The sequence below is a fragment of the Haliotis cracherodii genome, unplaced genomic scaffold (genome assembly GCF_022045235.1).
Source record: "Haliotis cracherodii isolate W230 unplaced genomic scaffold, xgHalCrac1.p SCAF_11, whole genome shotgun sequence".
Taxonomy (NCBI): Eukaryota; Metazoa; Mollusca; class Gastropoda; order Lepetellida; family Haliotidae; genus Haliotis; species Haliotis cracherodii.
The window spans coordinates 18,430,276-18,454,065 of record NW_027266266.1 but is presented as its reverse complement, the minus strand read 5'-3'; the positions used below and the strand labels follow the sequence as shown (position 1 = coordinate 18,454,065).

Genomic DNA, 23,790 nt, shown 5'->3' with positions numbered 1-23,790 from the left:
ATCCAGTATGGCAGAGATATGACCATCAACACAATACCTTACATTATTGGAGGCGACTATTTTCTACGAATATATATTACTGTGAATGGGTTTTTTCTTTTAGGCACCTCATGATTCAAACTCACCTCCGTAACTTTAACGGTTAAGAGAGTATTAATACTTAATTGGTTAAACGATTTTATCAATGAATAATTAAAATTAAAATTAAAAAACTTAAAAACTTAAATTTATACTTCTCATAACAAAACAAATATGGAACAATCAACCCTGATTATATCAATGTATTATGTTGTCACAAGTACTCTGGAACTTCTTGTCCAAACTGATGGCGATCGCCTCCTTGGTCTAGTGGTAGAGCGTCTGCCCGGAGAGCGGAAGGTACAGGGTTCGATCCATGCCCGCGTCATACCAAAAGACGTTCAAAGATGGTACTTGTTGTTACCCTGTCTTGCGCTTGGCATTAAAAGCCTGAAACAAGGACTGGTCAGCTGTCGTGGTGGCTCATTTGTTCGGTTATTTCGTGTGTTTATTATTTTAAATTGGTCCTGGAACACCTCTTTGTTAAGTTGTTAAAATTGTAAAGAGTTAAGTCTGATAGAGCAGATTTAGAGTCATCTTTGGAGACTGAGATTTGATGTTCTTTTATTCGGGTTTTGAGTGGCCTAGATGTTTCTCCTATGTAAGCTTGTCCACAATTGCAGGGAATGTGGTACACTGCTCCTGATGGTTCTAGCTTGTGGCTGGATGGTGGTTTCCCTGTGGCTTTAATTGTGTTCTGAATGGTATGACTTCTCTTGAAAACTACATCAATGTTGGCCTGTTTCTTTAAGAGTCTCTGGATTTTGTGGCTAACTGATCACAAAAGGTGCAGACTGTTGACGTGGGGATTTCTGAGATTTCTTTGTGATGTTCTTTATCGTCTGTTGTACTAGTTGCTCAGGACAGAGGTTATACTGTGTAAATACTTGTTTCAGTATGGTTTAGAAACATCTAGCGTCTGAGACCTGCATCACTTCGGGCTTTCCTCCCACATTAAGCTGACATGCCGTGATATAACTGGAATAATGTTAAAAGCGGCGTTAAACCCAACTCACCTCACCTCACCTAGAAACATCTAGGCCCGTCAAAACCTGAATAAAAGAACAAAGGTCAGTCTCCAAAGATGACTCTAAATCACCTCTATCAGACCACATCCGTGACAACCCAAGCCACAGCATTTGTCGGGACGATAAACTACACAATCAACAGCTTTTCCGAAGTGTGTCGTGCACACTTTCTGCATCCCTGAATAGCGTGAACCCCCGTTAATCCGCAAACAAAAGTTCTCACCACGTGCGTACGCGTTCGATTAATAAAATTTAAGTGAGTCAACCGAGGTCAATCGAGTAGCCTAGTGGCTAAAGCGTTCGCTCGTCACGCCGAAGACCCGGGTTCGATTCCCGACATTGATACATTGTGTGAAGCTCATTTCTGGTGTCCCCCGCCGTGATATTGCTGGAATATTGCTAAAAGCGGCGTAAAACCATACTCCCTCACATACACCATCAACACCTGTTTTTTATTTTCAGGATTGAATTAATAAATGAAACAAATTAGCTTTACCGAAGATGGTCAACCAAGGTTAAGTTTTATTATGCACACACACACACACACACACACACACACACACACACACACACACACACACACACACACACACATTGTATATACTCACCGCCAAAAGAAACGCTAACCATAGAAACATATAGAGAAGTATGTACGTTGAGAATAGATATTTCCAATGTGTACCACTTAATGACAAAACTCACACTCAGTCAAGTGTTACCTCAGAGTGCCTTTATTCTTATAACGATATGCTGCACGTGATTTCCAAACTTTACACGCTAATCCTGCACGAGACAATTGGTGCATCCAGCGTCATGGATCTAGGACGTCACATGTGATGCGTTCATGAGCGTCGGTTCACACAACATAACAGTATGTTCGTGTGTGCATCGAAACAATCTAATATCTCTTGAATATGAATAATAATTCAAATTATAACCAACATGTATGGTATTCGCGTTTCTTTCGTCGTTGAGTATATTTATGGACTGGTGTAAAAACAACTTCCATCAGTTTACATTGCCAAAAATATGGGTATTAATATTAAAGATTACACCACTTTCTAAAATTTCAGAAATCAATTGAGAACGGAATTTGGTATACCTAGGGTATTCAAGAAAATAATGAAAATCATTTTCACTTCCTAAATCGCACGATAGGGTGTCAATAATATTTACACGAAAAATATATTCAGAATTTAGCAGCTACATGAATGTCGTAAGCTGGTTTTAGAATATATATACTTTTCAGTCACCCTGCAGGTAGATCATTACCTGAACTTTAATTCTGTTATTTTTTAATAAGGATAAAAGTATTGGTATTTGACAGGAGATAACAAATCAATGGTCCCAACGAAAGGTCAATTCAGGAAAGTAGCAGGAACTTGAGTTCCCGGATGTATACACGTGTCAGGAAGGAATCTCCAATATGGCGTGGAGCTCATTGGTTGAAGATCTGTGTACACTGGAAGGCCCGGATGTGGGATCAGGACGGCGTCCTTCTCGACCTTCTCCACTTGGTCCGTCTTCAGTGGTGTCGTCGTGCTCGACCACTGTGAACACTCGACCACGTTGACGCCTTCGACGATTCGGACGGTAGATAAGTACTGCTAGTGCTACATAAAACACTATAAGAATTGAGAATACGCTGATTGTCAAAGCTGCAACACAGAAACAGAATCGAATGAGTGAGTGAGTTGGGTTCAACGCCACTTTTAACATTATTCCAATTATATCACGGCGTGTCAGTTCAATATGGTAGGAAACCCGTAGTGATGCAGGTCTCGGACGTTTACCACTTCGGTGGAACCCACGAGAACGGTAATGGTGCTGACAAACCTAGAAACATAATCGGGGAGAACCGGGATTCGAACCCACAATCATAGGTTTCTGGCGTGCCCAAGGGACGCAACTCTGCACAGCGAATCGCGGCGCCTTAGACGACCGGGCCACTCGTGGACCTGAAACAGAATCGAATGCAATTCCTAGGAATTGTATTGCTGTATACAAACTATTTTGTTCTGAAACCCGCTGTGATCCCTGTTACCCAGCAACCCGTGCTTGTCATACGAGGCTACTTAGTGAGTGAGTGAGTGAGTCTGGTTTTACGCCGCTTTTAGCAATATTCCAGAAATATCACGGCGGGGGACACCAGAAATGGGCTTCACACATTGTACCCATGTCGGGAATGGAACCCGGGTCTTCGGCGTGACGAGCGAACGCTTTAACCACTAGGCTACCCGACCGCCCCACGAGGCTACTTACGATTCAATGAATAGAGTGATTAGGGTTTGGTTACTTGGTTGATTGCGCATCATCGTACGCCGACGGTGTGAGAATTTGCTCATAATATCAATCACTGGATTGTCTGGTCTAGAATAAATTATTTAGAAACAGCCGTCATATAATTAGCTTGAATAATGTGGGTTAGGTGTTTTTTTACATGTTTCATTTTTATGGTTATTTCATAGACTCGTGGTGATATAACTGAAATATTTGTTAATACAGCGTTAAAGGGCATATAAACTCTTATAGTGAATGCTGTTTAACGCCGCAGTTCAGCTGCATAAATAACCAGTGTGACTGGAGCATGTATATGAATCTACCCCCAAATATATACTAATCCAGAGCGGGGTTAGTGGTTATAGGATTATACAAGGTTCTGATTAAACATACCTAACATGGCAGTGTACAAGAAACCGTGTAACTGAATCATTTGGTGATATGTTTTCAGCAAAGTTAACGAGACTACAAAACGCAAATTGTTTTTTGAATTATGTGCATTCATCAAGCATGTTTTATATTAAGTGCTCCCTCCCCCCTGTTTAAAAATAATTTGCATCCGGGCTTGTGCCCAGTCCTCTTAGTAATAGCTTTTATCGCAAAGTAGAGATCGTGAAATTGGGTTTAACGTCACGTCCAAGGTTATTGCACTTATATAGCGACGTGCATGCACGTGTGTGTGTGTGTGTGTGTGTGTGTGTGTGTGTGTGGCTGCTTGTTCTAGTCCAGACTTATGCCGATTTATAGTGCTAGCTCACTGAGATACCATGCCGCAGTTTAACATGAATACCCCACTCAGATACAGTATACTGACTCCAAGCCGACCAGTCCTTGTTTTAGCCCCTTAATGCCGAACGACAGACAGGGTAACAACAAGTACCATCTTTTAACGTCTTTTGGTATGACGCGGCCGGGGATCGAACCCCTGACCTTCCGCTCTCCGGGCGGACGTTCTACTACTAGACCACGGAGTCTCGCAAAGAAGAACGTTGTCAAGTCCATTACAAACTCTTTTCAGCTGAACATCAGTGAGTAATGCATATCGATCACGGGCCCCAGAAGCAGGATAGTGACATTACTGCAATACAGACCCGTGAAGATTCCGGGGTAGAATAAGTCTTCAGCAACCCATGCTTGCCGTAAAAGGCGACTATGCTTGTCGTAAAAGGCGACTGACGTAATCGGGTGGTCAGGCTCGCTGACTTGGTTGATGCATGTAATTGGTCCCAATTGCGTGGATCGATGCACATGATGTCAATCACTGGATTGTCTGGTCCAGACTCGATTATTTACAGACCGACGTCATATAGCTGGAATATTGCTGAGTGCGGCGTAAAACAACAAACAATCAAACAAACAAACAAAACGGGCCCCTTATGTCCAGTGTTTCAGTAATATCACTATCCTGCTTCAGGGGCCTGTGATCGATATGCTCCTTATGTTCATCTGCAGTCTGTTTCAAATGAATTGCAGGACGACATATAACAGCTTGTATCGTAAATTGCTATCCTAATATGATTGATTCGAGATAGACATTTAGTTCAACGTACCTAAATTTTGCTTTTCCAAAACTGTTATTGCATTCCCGAGTGTCATGGCGATGATTTATGTCTAATGGATTCGTTCCTAAATTGTCATCTGTTCTCTCTCACATGCCTTCTTTGACACAATTGAAAACTGTTACATTTACGAAATCCAATCTTTCCAAGAAAACATCAACAAGGGGGCGTGGTCTGGTACGGCACACATACATAGAGTTACCCGCCCTTGCCAAGGGACGTCACTCGAACGAAGCAACATGGACGGCAACAAAAAGCAGTGAGTGAATCTGGAATATGCAATTACAACAGATTGAATAATGACCTATATGCAATTTGGTCACAGCTATGGTTAATATTAATGATGCAAATCATTCTTGTCTACGTTATAGTATTAGACTGATATTTGAACATCCGTAGTAGATACTAGTGTTTATCATTTATATAGACTACCAAATCTATCATTGTATCACCAACTGCATCACAGAAACAGTTAAGCCACTGAAGGTATAGGCTATATCTGCGGAATCTAGGCATTTAACCTCTAAGTCGGACTTTCAGATCGGTTCGTCTTCCTTGACATTAACGGACTGTCAACTCAAAATGTCCTAAAGATATTTTTCAAATTTGATACCAATAGAGCTGAATATATGTTGTATAATGTTGATAAGATCGGAAAAATGTCCTTGTGCGCATTATCCCAAGCAAAGTGCCTGTAACTGGTGTTTTCCTAGGCCAATATATGTGGTTTCAATGTATTTTTAGATTTTCATTTGAGAAAGTTAATAATCTCTGGTAATAAAGCCATATTATATAGAGTAGATGTATAGAATGAAGACAGGGATTATTCTCGTGTTATAAACTAAGTGCCCTTGGCAGGCAAATTTTCGAAATTGAGATTTTTTAAACCTTCTTACGTTCTTAATTTCAGATGTATTTTAACATGTTTAACGAAACATTGAATGCAATAATGTCAATCCGAGCATTAAAGCCTCTTGCTCATTATTGGTCCTGGTATATATGTCTTCCCAAGGCAATGGAGTTAACTGACTGTAAAAGTCCAGTTTCCACCCATGCTGAACTGGACTGGAATTTCTGGGTTTGATCGTAGCACCACCAGTGGCTATTACGAGTTATGTTCCTTCTATTTCCCTCCTACTGACCAATCAGATTCTACCTCTGATATTACTTGCATTTGCTTCAAACAAAATGAGGGCACCCAGTGAAGACAGTCTGATAAATAATCAAGATCTATATGTTAATAAAACGAGTCTTACTTCGTAAAGTGCATCAAATCATGTGAGCTACTTGATTAAAAACATGTAAAGATTTAGAAAATATCTATTGATGCTAAGTTGACGGTATACATGGTTTGCTAATGCTGCAATCGTCCGAAACCTGCACATCAGTTTACGAACAGGATGTTGATTTCATTATGCGATTTTGATTGGACTATGCATAGACTTGTTTGTCCAGCAACAATATAACTCCATAATTCGAGCCGAGTTCGTCAAGGGTGGAAACTGGACTTTATAGTCATTTAACTCCCTTGCCTCAGGAAGATGTGGTATACAAGTCATTGCTACAAAGACATAGCATTAGCTATAACTGTTAACTAATAAAATACTTTTAAGTTATTTTGAAATCCAAGTTGTGACCAAATGACGACCTCTGACGACGCCGGGAAGGCATGCTATTCATTTATGTTAATCTTAATTGCCTCTGTCACAATTACAACACAAATGAACACAAAAACAGAAATGGTTGTGCTGTCCGAAAATGAATTAAGTTGTAGCTAATGGATTGATCGGAGGTGAATGGTTCAGTGATCCATGACAATTACTTGCTTACTTAGTCTGCTACTCAAACTTGACCAACACCTGTAAGCTGCTATACATAATAAGCTGGCTGCCTCTCTGGCCTAGGGGTAGAGCATCTGCTCGCATAGCGGAAAGCGAGGGGATTCGATCCCCGACCGTGTCATACTAACAGAAGTATGACACTGCTTGTTACCCTGCCTGGTGCTTGGCATTAAGGGGATAAAACAAGGACTGGTTGGCTCTGAGTCAGTATACTGTGTCTGAGGATGGAATTCATGTTAAACTTCGGTATTGTATCTCAGTGGTCTAGCACTATAAAATCTGCTTTAGTCTGGACTAGTAAAAGCAGCCACACTAACACAATATTCTTGAACACACCGTTAAACCCGTTATACATGCTAGAGGAGTAACACTATGGTGGGCTCGCAATACAATACGTATCCGATGCTATGGTTGCGATGCGATTTGTATCCTGATACAGTTGTTTTATTTCATTAAGTTGATATTTGTTCTTTTTGCATGTAATTTGAAACCCAGAATCATTTGTTTTTAAATTTTAGAGATCAAAGATGTGATATTGTGGGCAGAAATATTTTGGCTAGTAGGTACTGTGAATGTTACGATACTTGTCGCTGACCGGGAAGATCGAAAGAATCTGTATTACCTGCGTGTTGAACAGTTTCTGCTATTATTCACACGTTTTTACACCAATATATCTTGAAAAATGTAATGTATTGTATGTATCGCGATACAGGAGTTGTAACTCGAGGTATTGTCCGTGGGCCTTGTATCGCGATACAATACTCTATCTCCATTTTGTTGCATGCTAAGTCCATATGTCTTCTTTCAGATATGGTTTACTTATCCCCAAGAACAACAAGACAGCCTCCATACAGAGAAGACCAAATATATTTGGAGATGACAGTGATGAGGTACATCATCAAGTTGGGGATAACCCCTCTACGTGGCTGTTAAATTGTAGCTTTTGCCCTTGAATTGATCTATCAGGGTTCAAAATTTACATATGTCGTCATGTAGTTCGAGAATAGTAAGATTCAGGGAGACCATTTCCTTGTGGCGTTAAACCCAACTCACTGCTATTTGGAACAGGCTGTTTATGTTTTTGTTTTTGAGATTCAGAAATCAGATATACCGTTCTAAATACTTTGCTCCCTTATACCCCAAATTTAGTAGCCTTGACACCGAATGTCTGATTTGAAGTCTTATGGAGGATGAAGAGAGGTAATGAATCAGAGAGAAAATCAGTCTGAGTTGAATACAATTGGAGAATGAGCAAAGTGATGAATCTATTCTAGATTAAGCCTGAATCTACTATTTAACGAATATGGACACAAGACTTCATTTTCATTTTTTAACTTTTTGTGATCAACAAGATCATGTTGATTGTCTTTTAATGTTTCGGTTTTTATTTTGTTACCATGGTTACAGGACACAGGTAATGCAGACGTCAACCCAATGCAGAGATCTACCACACAGTCCCTCAAAGTTAAAAAACAGGTCAGTATGGAGGGCATAATTCAATTATATATCCTGTTGTAAGGATGATTATTTGGGCTCTGTAGGGATTCCATGTTAGAATTGGTACCCTGCAGTCTAGGCTGGTCGTAAGATGATTGTCTAACAGCCTGTCATTTTGTAGCTCACATATTACTGAATGTGGCATTAAACAACAATCACAACAAACAAACAAGTGGATACCCAAGCACCAAGTTGGATTCAGAAGGACTGAAGTCCTTGCCATGGACTTGCATACTCGATCAGGGGAGATAACTCATATCTTCATTTTTTTCCAACGGTTGCTGCAATATTGCTAGAGATTGCTTCACCAGCCGTCAGTGTAACAATGATGACAATAGCATAGACATGAAGAGCTAGCCAAGAAGCATGAAGCAAAGATAACATTTCTCAGTTTAAAATTAACCCAAATTTATATTCTTAATATCCATTCTCTTATCATGATTATAGGTGATTTTTACTAATAAAATTATAATAGTACAATGTGTGACGCCCATTTTTGGTGTCCCCTGCAGTGATAGTGCTGGAATATTGCTAATAAGTGGCATAAAGCCATACTCACTCACTCACTCACTCACTACTACTACCATATTTTCTTGAGTATAATGCACACTTTTTTTCGAAAAAACACAGCTGTGTAGAAGGGGGTGCGCATTATACATGAATTATGAGTTTGGATGTTTTTTTCCCCCATGGAAAGACATTACCGTGAGCACGAAACACCGGAAATACCATGTCAACAAATCCATACTAAAGTACGCAAAATAATCATGTAATTACACTGTCTGGCTATAAAAAGTGTTCTTTGTATATCTGGACTTATGTTCGTAACTTATTTCATTAATTTTATTCAAATTTCCTTTTAATATTATTTTTATTAATTTCGGCGAAATCGTGTGTGAAGCGATCGGAAGATCGCACAACTCACCGTTATTAACAGCAACCACGGTCAGAATACCGCTATTGACGCCTTGAAACGAACTTTAGTTGACAGAGAATGGATACATATATCATAAATGACATACTTTGACTCGTTAAAAGTCATATTTGTTTTTGTTTGACGATTCTATGTCAACATGAAATTCTCGCGATCACGCGATCACGTGCGCGTGAGCCTTGACGGTGACTGGTCAGACTGGTTCCATGTAAAAAATAATACCCGGGAATAGCGATCAGCTGCTTCGCTTAGGGTTATTATTATTTTAAATATGTTTAGTAAAGGCTACATATAATTAAAAAAAATAATGGAATATGTTATTCCTGATAAAAAAAAAATAGTTTCAGATACAATTGTTGCCGATCCTTGCATTAAAAATCCTATAAAGTTATATCATTGGGTGTGTCTTGACCAAATCACCGGTCGATTCCAAGAAAACGTGTGTACAGCTGATTGCTGTTTCCGGCTTAGTTTACGAGAAAATACACAAGGTAATCTTAATCCCTAGATATAAAACAATGCCTAGCAGAACAATAAATACTATTTAAATGGTAAGTAAACATGTCTGGTGATTTTTTATCTCAAATTGTGAATTTGTACTGACGAAGTTTCTCATCACCCGTTCGTTTGGCGGACTTCGCTAAAAGGGTACGGTGTAATTTTTTTCTGCGCATAATATTCAAATTTCTTTTTTTCCAAAATATTGAACCCGCTAGAGGGGGGTAATAGAATAATATGATAGACTGTTCATAATATATATCATACACTGGCCTTAATGGAGCTTCTTAAAGTGCATACCGCATCCATGGTCTAGTGGGTAGAGCTTCTGCCCAGAGAGCGAAAGGCTGTAGGTTTGATCCCCATACCAAAAGATTTGAAAGAGAGTACTTATTGTTATCCTGTCTGGCACTTGGCATTGAGGAGGATAAAACAAGAACTGGTCGGCTTGGAGTCGGTCATCTTCCCGAGGCAAGAGAGTTAACTGACTTTAAAAGTCCAGTTCCCACCCTTGCCGAACTAGGCTGGAATTCCTGGGCTCGATCGTAGCGCCACCAGTGGCTATTATGAGTTGACCAATCAGATTAAACCTCTCGTATCACTTGCATTTGCTTCAAACAAAACGGTGGTGCCCAGTCAAGACGATCTGATAGAAAATTATGATCTATATTGTGATAAAACGAGTCTTACATTGCGAAGTGCATCAAATAATCTGAGCACCTTGATTAAAAACATGAAAAGATTTAGAAAATATCTGTAGAAAACGAGTTAGCAGTGCACATGCTTTGCAAATCCTGCAGTCGACCGAAATCTGCATGAGACTTTACGAACCGGATTTCGATTTCAGTGCGCGATTTTGATTGGACTATGCATAGACTCGTTAGTCCAGCCACAATGTAACTCCATAATACCAGCCTAGTTCGGCAAGGGTGGAAACTGGACTTTTATAGTCAGTTAACTCTCTTGCCTCGGGAAGATGGGAGTTGGTGACTGTGTCTGAGTGGTATCTCAGTGGGGTAGTTCAATAAAACTAGCATAAGTCTGGACAAGCATCCACACACGCATGCGCGCACGCACACACACACACACACATATATGCATGCGCATGATTATATAAGTGCAATAATCTTGAACATGACATTTCACCTAAAGTGCATGGGAATTCCATGTTAAAATAGGTCCCCAGCTTCCAATGATGAGGATCTGGTAGTCACACTGTAACTTGGTATGTAGTGTCAGCACCCTGATAGCTTGGATTGCTGCTTATGCTATCAATCACTGGTTAGAATTGTCCCCAACAACCCTAAGGGCGAAAAACCACCTAGAACACAAATATTTCTATGATGGTTCTCTCTTTCGGTTGTAGATGGCATGGAGCTCAGTCTATACTATCCACAATAATGTAATAGTACAGTCTTTATTATTGCCATTTGGAACTGTCTGTTTATGTTCGTTTTCAAAATACAAAAATCAGATATGTCGGGTAGTCCGGTTTGGTGACTTTGATGATTACTTGTCCTTCTACTGGTGTTGATTGTTGCTCATCTATCAATCACTGAATTGTCTGGCCCAGATTCAATTATTCAAAGGCCATCATGATATTTGTTGGAATGTTGCTGATTAAGGGGTAAAGGAACATTATCATTCATCCCAAACAAATCAGTCATGAGCAATGATGAGATGGGTTTATGCAGACGGAACAGTGACAAATAAGAGGAACTAAACTGTAGAGTAAAATGTTCCTTGTAATTTTCAGACTCAGATCGAGATTGACAAAGCATTGTCAGAGGATGCCACTGTATATGAATATGACAGTATCTATGACAACATGCAGTCTGAGAAAGAGAAGAAGGATGTCAAGGTCAAAGCGAAGGTTGATAAGAAGGTAAGAGTTACCCTGGTTACCATGGTTTCTGTGCTCATATATCCAGGATATTTCAATGTCTGACAGGCGAACTATCAACACAAAGTTTTCCTGCCACAGTTGTTTCTTTCAAACTGATGTATAGCTCACCAGGATCACCCATTGGAACAATGAAGCTGAAACTTTGCATGCTTGTTCCACTCCTGAATATAGTTAACAGACTCTTAATACGTTTTTATGACTGGAAACTTGCTAAGTGTAATGTTCAACATTTAAGATGTTTACAGATATATTTTTCCCTGGTTGATAGTCACCTCATCAGTGTTGAAAGAAGGGTCAGTTTTAATAATCAGCCACTGGCACGGGTGGCCCAGTCGTCTAAGGCGCCACGATTCGCTGTGCAGAGTTGCATCCCTTGGGCACGCCAGAAACCTATGATTGTGGGTTTGAATCCCGGCTCGCCCCAATTATGTTTCTAGGTTTGTCAGCACCATACCCGTGCTCATGGGTTTCACCAAAGTGATAAACGTCTGAGACTTGCATTACTTCGGGTTTTCCTCCCACATTAAGCTGACACGCCGCGATTTAACTGCAATACTGTTAAAAGCGGCGTTAAACACAACTCACTCACTCACTCAGTATGATAACAACAATAAGTGTTTGTAGCAATACCCAATGAAACCTTTTCAGCCAGTAAAGAGGTATTTCCTTAATCGTCTTCATGTACTGACTGAGTGCAGGCATAACGTATATTAGTTGTTATACATTTATATACGCTACTGCCGTGAATAATACACAAAAGAGCTGACTCTCGCTTATCTCTGTTGCCATCTTGTAGACCTGGATCACTTTACTCTGATGGGCTACTCTGATGTACACATACAATATGGTGTATTTTTTCAGTGTTGTGAATGTATGATTATGATGCATTCGTTACCATAGCTAACTCAAGCAGTTTGCAGTCTTCTATATATGTGACATTTGAAACACATCTAACAGTTATACATATGCAAATGAGTCCCTAAAAGGGATTACTTTTGCTCACACTGCATCTGTGCTCTGGAATTCCCTTCCAGTGGAAATTAGGCAGTCTCCAACTCTGGACACTTTCAAGACAAAACAAGACTTATCTCTTTAGATGTGTCTATGACCCTGTGTGAGGCGCTATGAGCGACTACGTAGACGGAAATGGTGCTGAAGAATATTATTATTATTAAAGTATATCCTGTTTATACCAACAAATTCTCAGTCCTAAGGGTGGTATGTGTTGTGTTTAGCCACGCTACATCGCAGGTCTGCTGAAGCATGCAGAGATCCGCAAGAAGGAGGAGGAGCGACGCGTGGAGAGGAAGGTGCAGCAGGAGAGGGAGCAGGAGGGGGATGAGTTTGCAGACAAGGAAGCCTTTGTGACATCCGCCTACAAGAAGAAGATGCAGGAGCAGCAGGAGGAGGAGGAGAGGGAGAAGAAGAAGGCAGAAATGGAGGGTGAGTTGTGGAGGATGGGTGGGTTGTGGAGGATGGGTGGGTTGTGGAGGACTGGGGTGGATTGTGGAGGACTGGGGTGGGTTGTGGAGGATGGGGGTGGGTCGTGGAGGACTGGGTTGGGTTGTGGAGGACTGGGGTGGGTTGTGGACGATGGGGTTGGGTTGTGGAGGATGGGGTTGGGTTGTGGAGGACTGGGGTGGGTTGTGGAGGACTGGGGGTGGAATGTGGAGGACTGGGGGATGGTTGGGTGAGAGTAATTGTTGCATGAAACTCACTAATACTGATACAAGCCAGTAGAGTGTGTTGCTAACCCATGGTATTTCTCTATTTCTACTAGCAATGCTGGATGTGACGAAGCAGAAGGATCTGAGTGGATTCTACCGCTACCTGTACCGCCAGACTGCCGGGGGGGACGGCGATGAACCAGAGTAAGTTGCACTGATGTTTCCCTCTTAAAACAGGTTCTTTTCTCTTCTACATGTGGATTCCCAAATTGAAACAATATGTTAGCCCAGAAATCTGTACGTATAAAGAATTTAGTGTGAAACCAACAAACAGCCCACAAAATGTATAGTCAAACCAGCTTCCAGTACTTTCCACACAGTCCTTGACCAGTCCAGTATCACTAGAACATCACAGTATATTCCACATGAAACCCAATCTCATTAAATCAGATCTTAGTTTTCGCTATCGTTTAACAAATATCTGAGGACATCCTATTACGGGTCACGTCAGAACGACCTTTCATCCAACCAATCAGAGCGTCGCTAACCAGATCATGAAAGTGACTGTTGGAATGTGTTTTCTAATCATGCAATCACGAAAAAATTTAACAAGGGGTATTCCGAACAACAGTTACAGTTTATGATTATATCCTTACAATCTAGGCCATCTAAAAGCCATTCCAGAATGTTCTTCTTATTAGTTTTAATTTTTAAATTGAGAATACGTCAATATATGTTTCGAAGCGTAGTCGCCAGTTTGAAACTAGTGTCGTAAAGTTTGAGAAAGCTGCCTTCTGATTGGCTAATGTTGATTTCTTGTCAGTCATTTCAATGGTCGGTCAAAGTTCGCGAAAAGTCGTTCTCACGTGACCCTTAATGGGATGTCCTCAGATCTTTGTTTAGCGGTAGCGAAAACTAAGATCTGATTTTAATGAGATTGAACAGAAACCATGAAATACAGTTATGATTGTTGTTTAGCAGTGCATTACACTGCCACATAACATATGGAATAGACATTTTAGTCTTAAACCAAACCAGGCCCCTTGGCTGAGGACATGTTCGGCATTCATTCAGAAAATCAAAGGTACTTTCCTTAATCATTAACATTTTCCACAGCAGTGTGCTGAATCTTGCACTCATGTAGTCCAGTAGACAATCTAACTTGAATTGTACCTTGTCATAAAAGATTGCGCAATAATAGTTCATTATTTTCCAATATGGCCACCAGAAATCTTTCTGTCCTTTACAATGAAAGGTCTCTCATTAAATCTCTTTTACCATATCTTCATATCTTATGCTTGTTGTAAGAGTAGACTAACATGATCGGGTTGTGGGGCTAACTGAGTTGGTTGATGCATGTCTTCATATCCCAATTGCGTGGATTGATGTTCATGATGTCAATCACTGGATTGTCTGGTCCAGACTTGATTATTTATTGACCGCCGTCATAGTATTGCAATCCTGTTTTAATGATCACAACACTAATTCCATACTAAAAACATTAAGGGGAAGTAACTCTTGTCACTTTTAACCAAGACAAGGGGGCCCATATTGCCAAATTTTCTTAGCCGCAGCAATTCACTGTGCAGAGTTGCATCCCTTAGATGAGCCAGAAACATATGATTGTGGGTTCAAATGCCAGATTCTTCCTGAAAATGTTTCTTGGTTTGCCAGCATCATTCCAGCACTATTGAATTTCCTGAAGTTGGTAATCATGGTAATGTCAGGCGGACATCCAGATGTCGGTTGGTTGGTTTGTTGTTTTACACCGCACTCAGAAATATTCCAGCTATATGACGGCGTTCTGTAAATAATCAAGTCTGGACAAGACAATCCAGTGATTGATATTAGGAGCATCGATCCACACAATTGGGATCGATGATATGCATCGACCAAGTCAGCGAGTCTGACCACCCGATCCCGTTAGTCGCCTTTTACGCAAGAAGTGAAATCATGGCTTGATCAATAGGCAAATGATTTTAATAACATGTAAACGTGTAAATCCTGCATCACCATGGACTTTCCTCCCACACCAACCTGAAACGCAGTGTTACATCCCTTAGCTGCCAGGGGGGGCACGGGTGGCCAAGTCGTCTAAGGCGCCGCGATTTGCTGTGCAGAGTTGTGTCCCTTGGGCACGCCAGAAATGATTGTGGGTTCGAATCCCGGTTCATCCCAATTATGTTTCTAGGTTTGTCAGCACTATACCCATGCACATGGGTTTCAGCGAAGTGGTAAATGTCTGAGACCTGCATCACTTCGGGCTTTCCTCCCACATTAAGCTGACACGCCGTGATATGATTGGAATACTGTTAAAAGCGGCGTTAAACCCAACTCACTCACTCACTGAATCAGATTCTGGTCAACATGGTTATGAATGAGTGAGTGAGTTTAACACCATTTTTAACAGTATTCCAGTTATATCGTTGCATGCCACCTTAAGGAAAGCCTGAAGTGATGCAGGTATCAGACGTTACCACTTTGGTGAAACCCACGAGCACGGGTATGGTGCTGACAAACCTAGAAACATGATTGGGGCGAACCGGGATTCCAACCCACAATCATAGGTTTCTGGCGTGCCCAAGGGATGCAACTCTGCACAGTGAATCGCGGCGCCTTAGACGACTGGGCCCCCGTGCCCCAAGTATGAATGAAAACACAGCATGACTTAGAAACATTTATCCCCCTGTGATGCAGGTTTGAAATTGTCATCAGCAACCATGCTTGTCGTAAGAGTCAACTAATACTCTCGAGTGGATAGACTCACATGTCACATGATACATGTCATTGATCCCAGTTGCATAGATCAATTGTCTGGTCCAGAATGTCATAGTTGGAATATTGCTGATTGCAAACAACAAACAAACAAATAAACAAGAAATATTAATCTTTTTCAAGGGGAAAGGAAGATATCAAGATCAAGAAAGAAGGAGAGAAAGGGGAAGAAGTCCGAGTAAAGAAGGAGAAAGTATCAGAGAGTGGGGACAGTGACTCAGATTCCAGTTCACAGTCAAGTTCAGCCTCTGATGATTCCAGAGGCAGAAAGTAAGTCAGATTGTCCTCGGCCACCCAAGTTGCAGTGAGTGAGTGAGTTTGGTATTACGCCGCTTTTAGCAATATTCCAGCAATATCACGGCGGGGGACACCAGAAATGGGCCTCACACATTGTACCCATGTCGGGAATCGAACCCGGGTCTTCGGCGTGACGAGCGAACGCTTTAACCACCAGGCTACCCGACCGCCCCTCATGTTGCAGTAGCATGAATTGTTGTAGTTCATATTCCAATGAAAAGGAATTGAAAATTAAGAAAATGGCATAGAGTTAGTTGCATCACAAAGAACTTCCAATCTTATTGAGATTGTTGTTTCATCAGAAGCTGATCCTCAATATGTCATAAAGCCTTTTCTTTGCTAAATATATCGCAGATTGTAATGTAGTCATTGTTTTACCAAGGAAGGATACCTCAAGACAGTGTTGACATTCTTGCAACTATTAGTCAGGGATTTATCAAGTCATTCCCAAAGTTCAATATTTTTTTGCCCCACATAAGAAGCTTACCCCCGTCGTAATAAACGCCCAGGGCGCTCTCAGAATTAGAAATAGCGGTCTCTTATTAGAATATTATTTTGGTGAAAAAAACAGAGCTGAAAGATCGTAAATTTCGTGGTTTATGCTGACAGCCTGAAATGTTGACATACGACAGATATATTCTACCAGAATTTAATTGCCCATGGGTGTGCTGATTGGTATTGCTCACTAGCCAATATATTAGCAAATATCGCTGTGGGTGCTTATTAGGGCGGGGCGCTTATTATGTGGAATACGGTAATATGATATATTTGACAAGTTTGATATAATTTCATTTAATGTAATGTAAATAGAATACCACTCAATGTAGGAATATAAGAACCTTACATAAATTCTCAATTTTAGAGAAGAAAAAAAAGCGTCCCAATTTGGACGCCACTGCACTTAGGTTGAAATCTGAGTAAAATCCATCATTAAGATTCAATGTATTTTCTGGTCAAACCAATGCAAAACCCCTCAAGGAATGAACAATACAGTGCATTCATGATGGCCGTCATTCATATGAGTGAGCTTACAAATAAGAAACAGCCGTAACAATAATTATCTGTATTATATCTACAATTCATGTCACTGAATTTAGCCAATCTAGAATCAGACTTATTGAACTAATTTAGTGTCTTTAGGCGTTTGCTTTTGAAAACTGTCAAAATTTAGAGATGTCAAGTCATGTAGCATTCACAAACTCTTCTGTTTAAATGTGGTGGGTCTTCGAATGTTCACATTAGGGGCATTAGGGGGACGGTCGGGTAGCCTAGTGGTTAAAGCGTTCGCTCGTCACACCGAAGACGCAGGTTCGATTCCTGACATGGGTACAATGTGTGAAACCCAATTCTGGTGTCCCCTGCCATGATATTGCTGGAATATTGCTAAAAGTGGTGTAAAACCATACTCACTCACTCACGCACCCACCCACGCACCTACCCATCCATCCTTGTAATTATGACTTAAAAAGTGTTTGCAAAACCTGAAAAGATATAATCAAAAGTAACAAAAAATATTTGAGGTCAATAAAACTCATCACATTGAAGACCCAGGTTCGATTCCGCACATGGTACTATGTGTGAAGCCCATTTCTAGTGTCCCCCCCGCTGTGATATTGCTGGAATATAGCTAGAGTGGCATAAAACAATACTCACTCACTTATACCAATCCTGGGCGGGTGAGGCAGCCTCCGTGGTCTAGTGGTAAAGTGTCCGCATGGAGAGCAGAAGGTCGGTGGTTTGATCCCTAGCCACATCATACCAAAAGACTTTAAAAGTAGGTACTTGTTGTTACCTTGCCTACTCACTTCACCACCATATGGATGCCGCCAGAAGGTTATGGCCTCTGTCATGTATTAGTGCACCCGTCCTTGGCACTTTTTCAGGGCACATTGACATTGAATTGAATTTTGTTTGTCCAGGAAAGTTCAAGCAAATGGATCATTAAAGAAAAGGCAGACGTCTGAGGGAACAAAAAGAAGGAAAAGAAGCTCATCAGGTTCGTCGTCTGAAGAGAGAGGTCACAGTAGGTCAAGGTCAAGAGATAGAGGCCGGCGATCTCCAGATAGGGCAAGGTCAGATAGAAAAAAACATATGAGAGATATGTCAAGTGACAGAAATAGAGGTGAAAGACCAAGGGATAGAACTGTTAAGGAGAGATCAGGGTCAAGAGACCGATACAGAAAAGGAAGGTCCAGGTCAAGAGACAGAAGTAGAAGAGAAAGGTCAAGAGAAAGAAGTAGGAAAAACAGGTCAAGGTCAAGAGACAAAAGCAGAAAGGACAGGTCAAGGTCAAGAGAAAGAAGTAGAAGAGAAAGGTCAAGGTCAAGAGACAGAAGTAGGAAAGACAGGTCAAGGTCAAGAGACAGAAGTAGGAAAGACAGGTCAAGGTCAAGAGACAAAATCAGAAAGGACAGGTCAAGGTCAAAAGATAAAAGTAAAAGAGAACCATCAAGGGAAACAAATGGAAAGAACAAGAAACAAATGTCAGAATCCAGTGATAGAAAAGATGGATCAAGGTCAAAAGAAAAGTCGAAGAGTTACCAAGAGAAATCAGAATCTCCACAGAGGAAAGTTTCAGAAGAAAAGCTTGTGGAGGAAGCCACCGAAAGTAAGGCTGATAATGACCGTGAGAGGAGTGCGTCTCCCTTTACTGGTCCACTGCTGCCCCCAGACAGTAAAGTCGAGAGTAAGCCTGAAGAAGACTTGAAGTTGAAGTACGCCAAACACACAACAGAGGACAAGGCAGCAGAGGCCAGGAGGAGGTATCTGGAGAGGAAACTGGCCAAGGAGAGGGCACAAGGGATGCAGAGCTGAGCTAGGACTTTATCATGTTGGCTGCATTAACATGTTTAAGATTACATACAGAAGAATTTAGGGAATCCTTTGATGAACACTTGGTTGAGGAGTTTATTTGTGTATTTTCCTGGAGAAAGTAATCTGGGATCTTGTGATCAGTGTATATGATGCCTTAATGTGATGCTAGATTAGCAAGATACGTAGGTCGATGGACGGAAAAGCTGGAGAACAGGTTTCACCAGTCACTTACAAGGGCACTGAATTGGATAACTAGCTTGCCAACTATATTTTGAGGAGGTGAACATAGAGATTGTCAGACAAGCACAAGTGTCATACTGATTTTACGAAACGAGTGTCAGAATTCTTGTATTTCCTGAGCGAGTATAATAATTTCTTTATTACGCATAATTTCTTAATCCTTTTGAGCTCGCCTTTAGAAAAAGGCCCAGATCACGACGACCGTCTTAGAAAATCCAAATTTTCAAATGATTTCAATGATCTTCGAATGATAATGCGAACATTAGCGACATGTAGTGTAACCACTGAGCTTTTGTGAGGTTTTGTCATTAAACAAAATATCACATGACTAACCATGGGTCCAGGAAGTCCTGTGGGTAACTGGGTCCTACTCAGGACCCACCCGATCCGAGTACCCGAGACAAGCAAGTTAACTGACTATAAAAGTCTAGTTTCAACCCTTGCCGATCTAGGCTGGTATTATGGAGTTACATTTTGACTGGACTTACGAGGCTATGCATAGTCCAATCAAAATCTCGCAACGAAATCAAAATCCGGTTCGTAAAGTGTCGTGCATATTACAGTCAATTGCAGAATTTGCAAAGCATGTGCACCGCCAACTCGTTGTCAACAGATATTTTCCAAACCTTTTCATGTTTTTAATCATGGTGCTCGCCTGATTTGATGCTTTTCGCCATGTAAGACCCGTTTTATCACAATATAGATCTTGATTAACGATCAGATCGTCCTGACTAGGCGCCACCATTTTGTTCGAAACAAGTGCAAGTGATGGAATCCGATTGGTCCATAGGAGAGGCTCAGAAGGGACATAACTCATAATAACCACTGGTGGCGCTACGATCGGCCCAGGAATTCCAGCCTAGTTCGGCAAGGGTGGAAACTGGACTTTCAAAGTCAGTTAACTCTCTTGCCTCGGGATGATGCCGAGTTACCAGCCCCAGCCCTTCCGTCCGGATGATGTAAACAATACACTGGTTCCTGTGAAGTGATATTTGCACTAGTGCACTTACAATGTTTATGAACTAGGTTATTTCTAACCCTGTGGGTAATTAACGAATATATCATCTCTGGTTTTGTGGTCATGTTTATTGAAGACGCCATCAGTGCAATGATATTGCTGGAATACTGCTAAAAGTGGCCTAACACCATACTCACGATCATGATAATAGTAATACTATGTAATTTCATTGATAAAATATGATGAAAGCTGTTATATATGGACTTCAGCATCTAACAGAGTCAATTGTGTTCGTAATTCCTAATAGATGATTTTGTTGGATGGAAAACTTGTTGACTCCCTCCACCAAACTTCAGGAATAAAGGTTTTGTTATCCAACCTTTGAACTGCTCTCCTAGTAATGTACATGATGTAAATTATGTAGAGGACATGTGTTATGCCTTTGATTGGTTGGTTGGTTTGTTGTTTAACTCCGCACTCAGCAATATTCCAGCTATATGATGTCGGTCTGTAAATAATCGAGTCTGGACCAGATAATCCAGTAATTGATATCATGAGCATCGATCCACCCAATTGGGATCGATGACATGCATCAACCAAGTCAGCGAGCCTGACCACCCGATCCTGTTAGTCGCCTATTACGACAAGCAGTCGCCTTTTACGGCAAACATGGGTTGCTGAAAACCTATTCTACCCGGATCTTCACGGGTCGTTATGCCTTTGAAGTCATCACAGTTACCATAGAAATCTACCAAGGTGCTGCACCGCTTGCAGCAGGATAATAAATTATTTTCAGCAATTGTTTCACATGAATAAATATTTCTCAGGAAATTTGTTTTCAGTTGAAATGCACTTTTGTTAGTTTTGTTAGAGATGATGAATGTCAAATCATCCTCAAAATTGATGACATCATCATCATCATTGCCTTCTATACCATGATTAACATTATGTATTATTCATCATAATCATCATTGTCCTGTGATTAATAAGGAGGGCAGTTGTTGCCTGTAAGGCTATCTTTGTGTGTGTGTGTGTGTGTGTGTGTGTGTGTGTGTGTGTGTGTGTGTGTGTGTGTGTGTGTGTGTGTGTGTGTGTGTGTGTGTGTGTGTGTGTGTTTCACATCTCTGTGTGTCCTCAATTAAAACAAAATGATTATATTTGCACTCATTTGAATATATATCATTCCGCCCTGGAAAATAATTTACAAGCTCTCTGTTTTAAAAAAAATTCCTTTGCTGTATTTCGTTGTACTTGGTATTCAAGAAGGGAAGTTATTTTCCTTTGGTTGTATGTCTACGCAACACTGATTCAGCACCTGTTTAAACATATCACAGGGGGCATGGGTGGCCCAGTCATCTAAGGTGTCGCAATTCGCTGTGCAATCTCACTTGATCTGTAATATTTCAAGTTAAGCACGTTTTCGATTTTATCATGATCAAGGAAGATTTTGCTATGCAGGGTATTGGAAACACATGTGCTCGATGGTTGTCTCCTGTAGTACTCTCCCTACTCTGATTTCCTTTCATGTTTAAATCAGATTTTGGGGGGCATGGGTGGCCCAGTCGTCTAAGGCGCTGGTGCAGAGTTGCGTCCCTTTGGCACCCCAGAAACCTATGATTGTGGGTTCGACTCCCTGTTCGCCCCAATTATGTTTCTAGGTTTGTTAGCACCATACCCATGCTTGTGGGTTTCACCAAAGTGGTAAACGCCAGAGACCTGCATCACTTCAGGCTTTCCTCCCACATCAAGCTGACACACCCTGATATAACTGGAATACTGTTAAAAGCAGCGGTAAACCCATCTCACTCACTCACTAAACATATCACAATAATGATGCCTTGGATGATAGGAGTCCAGGCTGTTTTGGAAAATATTTATAATTAATAGGGAGATTTGGTAGTGCAGTGGTTTAAATGTTGGCTCATCAAAATGTCTAGGATTGGTTCCCCACACGGGTATATTTGAACCCCTCCTCCATCCTAATACTGCTGGTATATTGCTGAAAGTTGCGTAATACACATTCACTCACTCAGATTAAAAACTACATGCATTTGGGGGCTTTTGAACCTTACTTGGCAGACATCCTGTCAGTTGTATTTTCAACCAGAGGGCTGTTGGTTCGTGTTTTCTGGTTTGTGTATTCTGGTTTGTGTTTTCTTCCACCGAAGAGGTTGGTTGGTTGGTTGGTTGTTTTATGTCACACTCAGCAATATTCCCGCTAAAGGACGGCGGTCTGTAAATAATCGAGTCTCGACCAGACAATCCAGTGATTGATATCATGAGCATCGACCCACGCAGTTGGGGTCGATGACATGCTTCAACCAAGTCAGCGAGCCTGACCACCTGATCCTGTTAGTCGCATCTTACGATGTGACATTTGGTGGACACAGAGCTAAGGACAAGATATGTGTGGATTTGGCCATGGATGAACATGGATGATCCTATTGGAATGGAGGGATGGGAAAGGCAAATGTAGAATGTTAGAAACTGCACAAAGTATGAGTAGTTTAATCATAAAGAAAATGTAAAAAAAAACAGTTGAAGATGAACATCTTGTCCATGTTTCTAAGCTGTGATTACAGAGAAATGTCCCAGGACTGCTCTTGTATGTTATAATCATGCCCAATTCTTGTAAATTTATATCATTAAAATATTATTCATCAATATCACGCATTGTAGTTATTGGAGAAGGAGTTTGAGTGGAATAATAAGAGAACAAGCAATGGGTGAAATTGTGCACCAGGAGCCTGTGATTGTGATTGTGGATCAGGTGGTCAATCTCAGTGACTTGTGTGATCTGTGTGATCATTCCCTGACTGCATCGGTCATTGCTTATAATGTCCATCACTGGTTTGTCTGGTCCTGGTTCTATTATTTCCAAACTACCGTATTTCCTCTATTAGACGCCAGGCCTCTAATAGAAGCCGGGTCAATTGTTCAGTGCAAAAAGCCGGGCCTCTAAAAGAGTGAGTGAGTGAGTATGGTTTTACGCCGCTTTTAGCAATATTCCAGCAATAACACGGCGGGGGACACCAGAAATGGGCTTCATACATTGTACCCATGTCGGGAATCGAACCTGGGTCTTCGGCGTGACGAGGGAACGCTTTAACCACTAGGCTACCCGACTGCCCCCCTCTAAAAGACGCCGGGTCGATCAATTGATACAATTAATGATCCCTTTTTGGGACCTAAATTCGTGGTCATAGTGAAATGGGGGTATTAATAGAAGCCGGGCCTCTAATTGACGCCGGGTCAAAGGCTTGTTCGAAATAAATAGAAGCCCGGGCGTCTATTAGAGGAAATACGGTTCTGGAAATTTGAGTTAACAAACGAAATGGTGTTGCTGTGCTCCAATCATCTTTTTCAAACCTCAGTTTGATTCCCCACATGGATAAAATGTGTGACAGTCATTCTCAGT

General features: G+C 41.1%; 1 protein-coding gene across 1 annotated transcript; it reads left to right on the top strand.

Moving 5' to 3' along the window:
• The first annotated feature begins 5,166 nt into the window (after positions 1-5,166).
• Positions 5,167-22,990, top strand: LOC139456281 (nuclear speckle splicing regulatory protein 1-like). Its single transcript, XM_071237906.1, has 8 exons — positions 5,167-5,204; positions 7,595-7,676; positions 8,194-8,262; positions 11,472-11,600; positions 12,857-13,064; positions 13,402-13,492; positions 16,187-16,333; positions 18,280-22,990. The coding sequence occupies exons 1-8, from the start codon at positions 5,185-5,187 to the stop codon at positions 19,172-19,174; spliced, it is 1,641 nt and encodes a 546-aa protein (XP_071094007.1). The 5' UTR covers positions 5,167-5,184; the 3' UTR covers positions 19,175-22,990.
• The last annotated feature ends 800 nt before the right edge of the window (positions 22,991-23,790 follow it).

Excerpts from the sequence above, each read along its gene's own strand:
- LOC139456281 (XM_071237906.1), top strand. The coding sequence starts at position 5,185 with ATGGACGGCAACAAAAAGCA. Across the intron at positions 5,205-7,594 it reads ATGGACGGCAACAAAAAGCA|ATATGGTTTACTTATCCCCA; the intron begins GTGAGTGAATCT and ends GTCTTCTTTCAG. Across the intron at positions 7,677-8,193 it reads TTGGAGATGACAGTGATGAG|GACACAGGTAATGCAGACGT; the intron begins GTACATCATCAA and ends CCATGGTTACAG.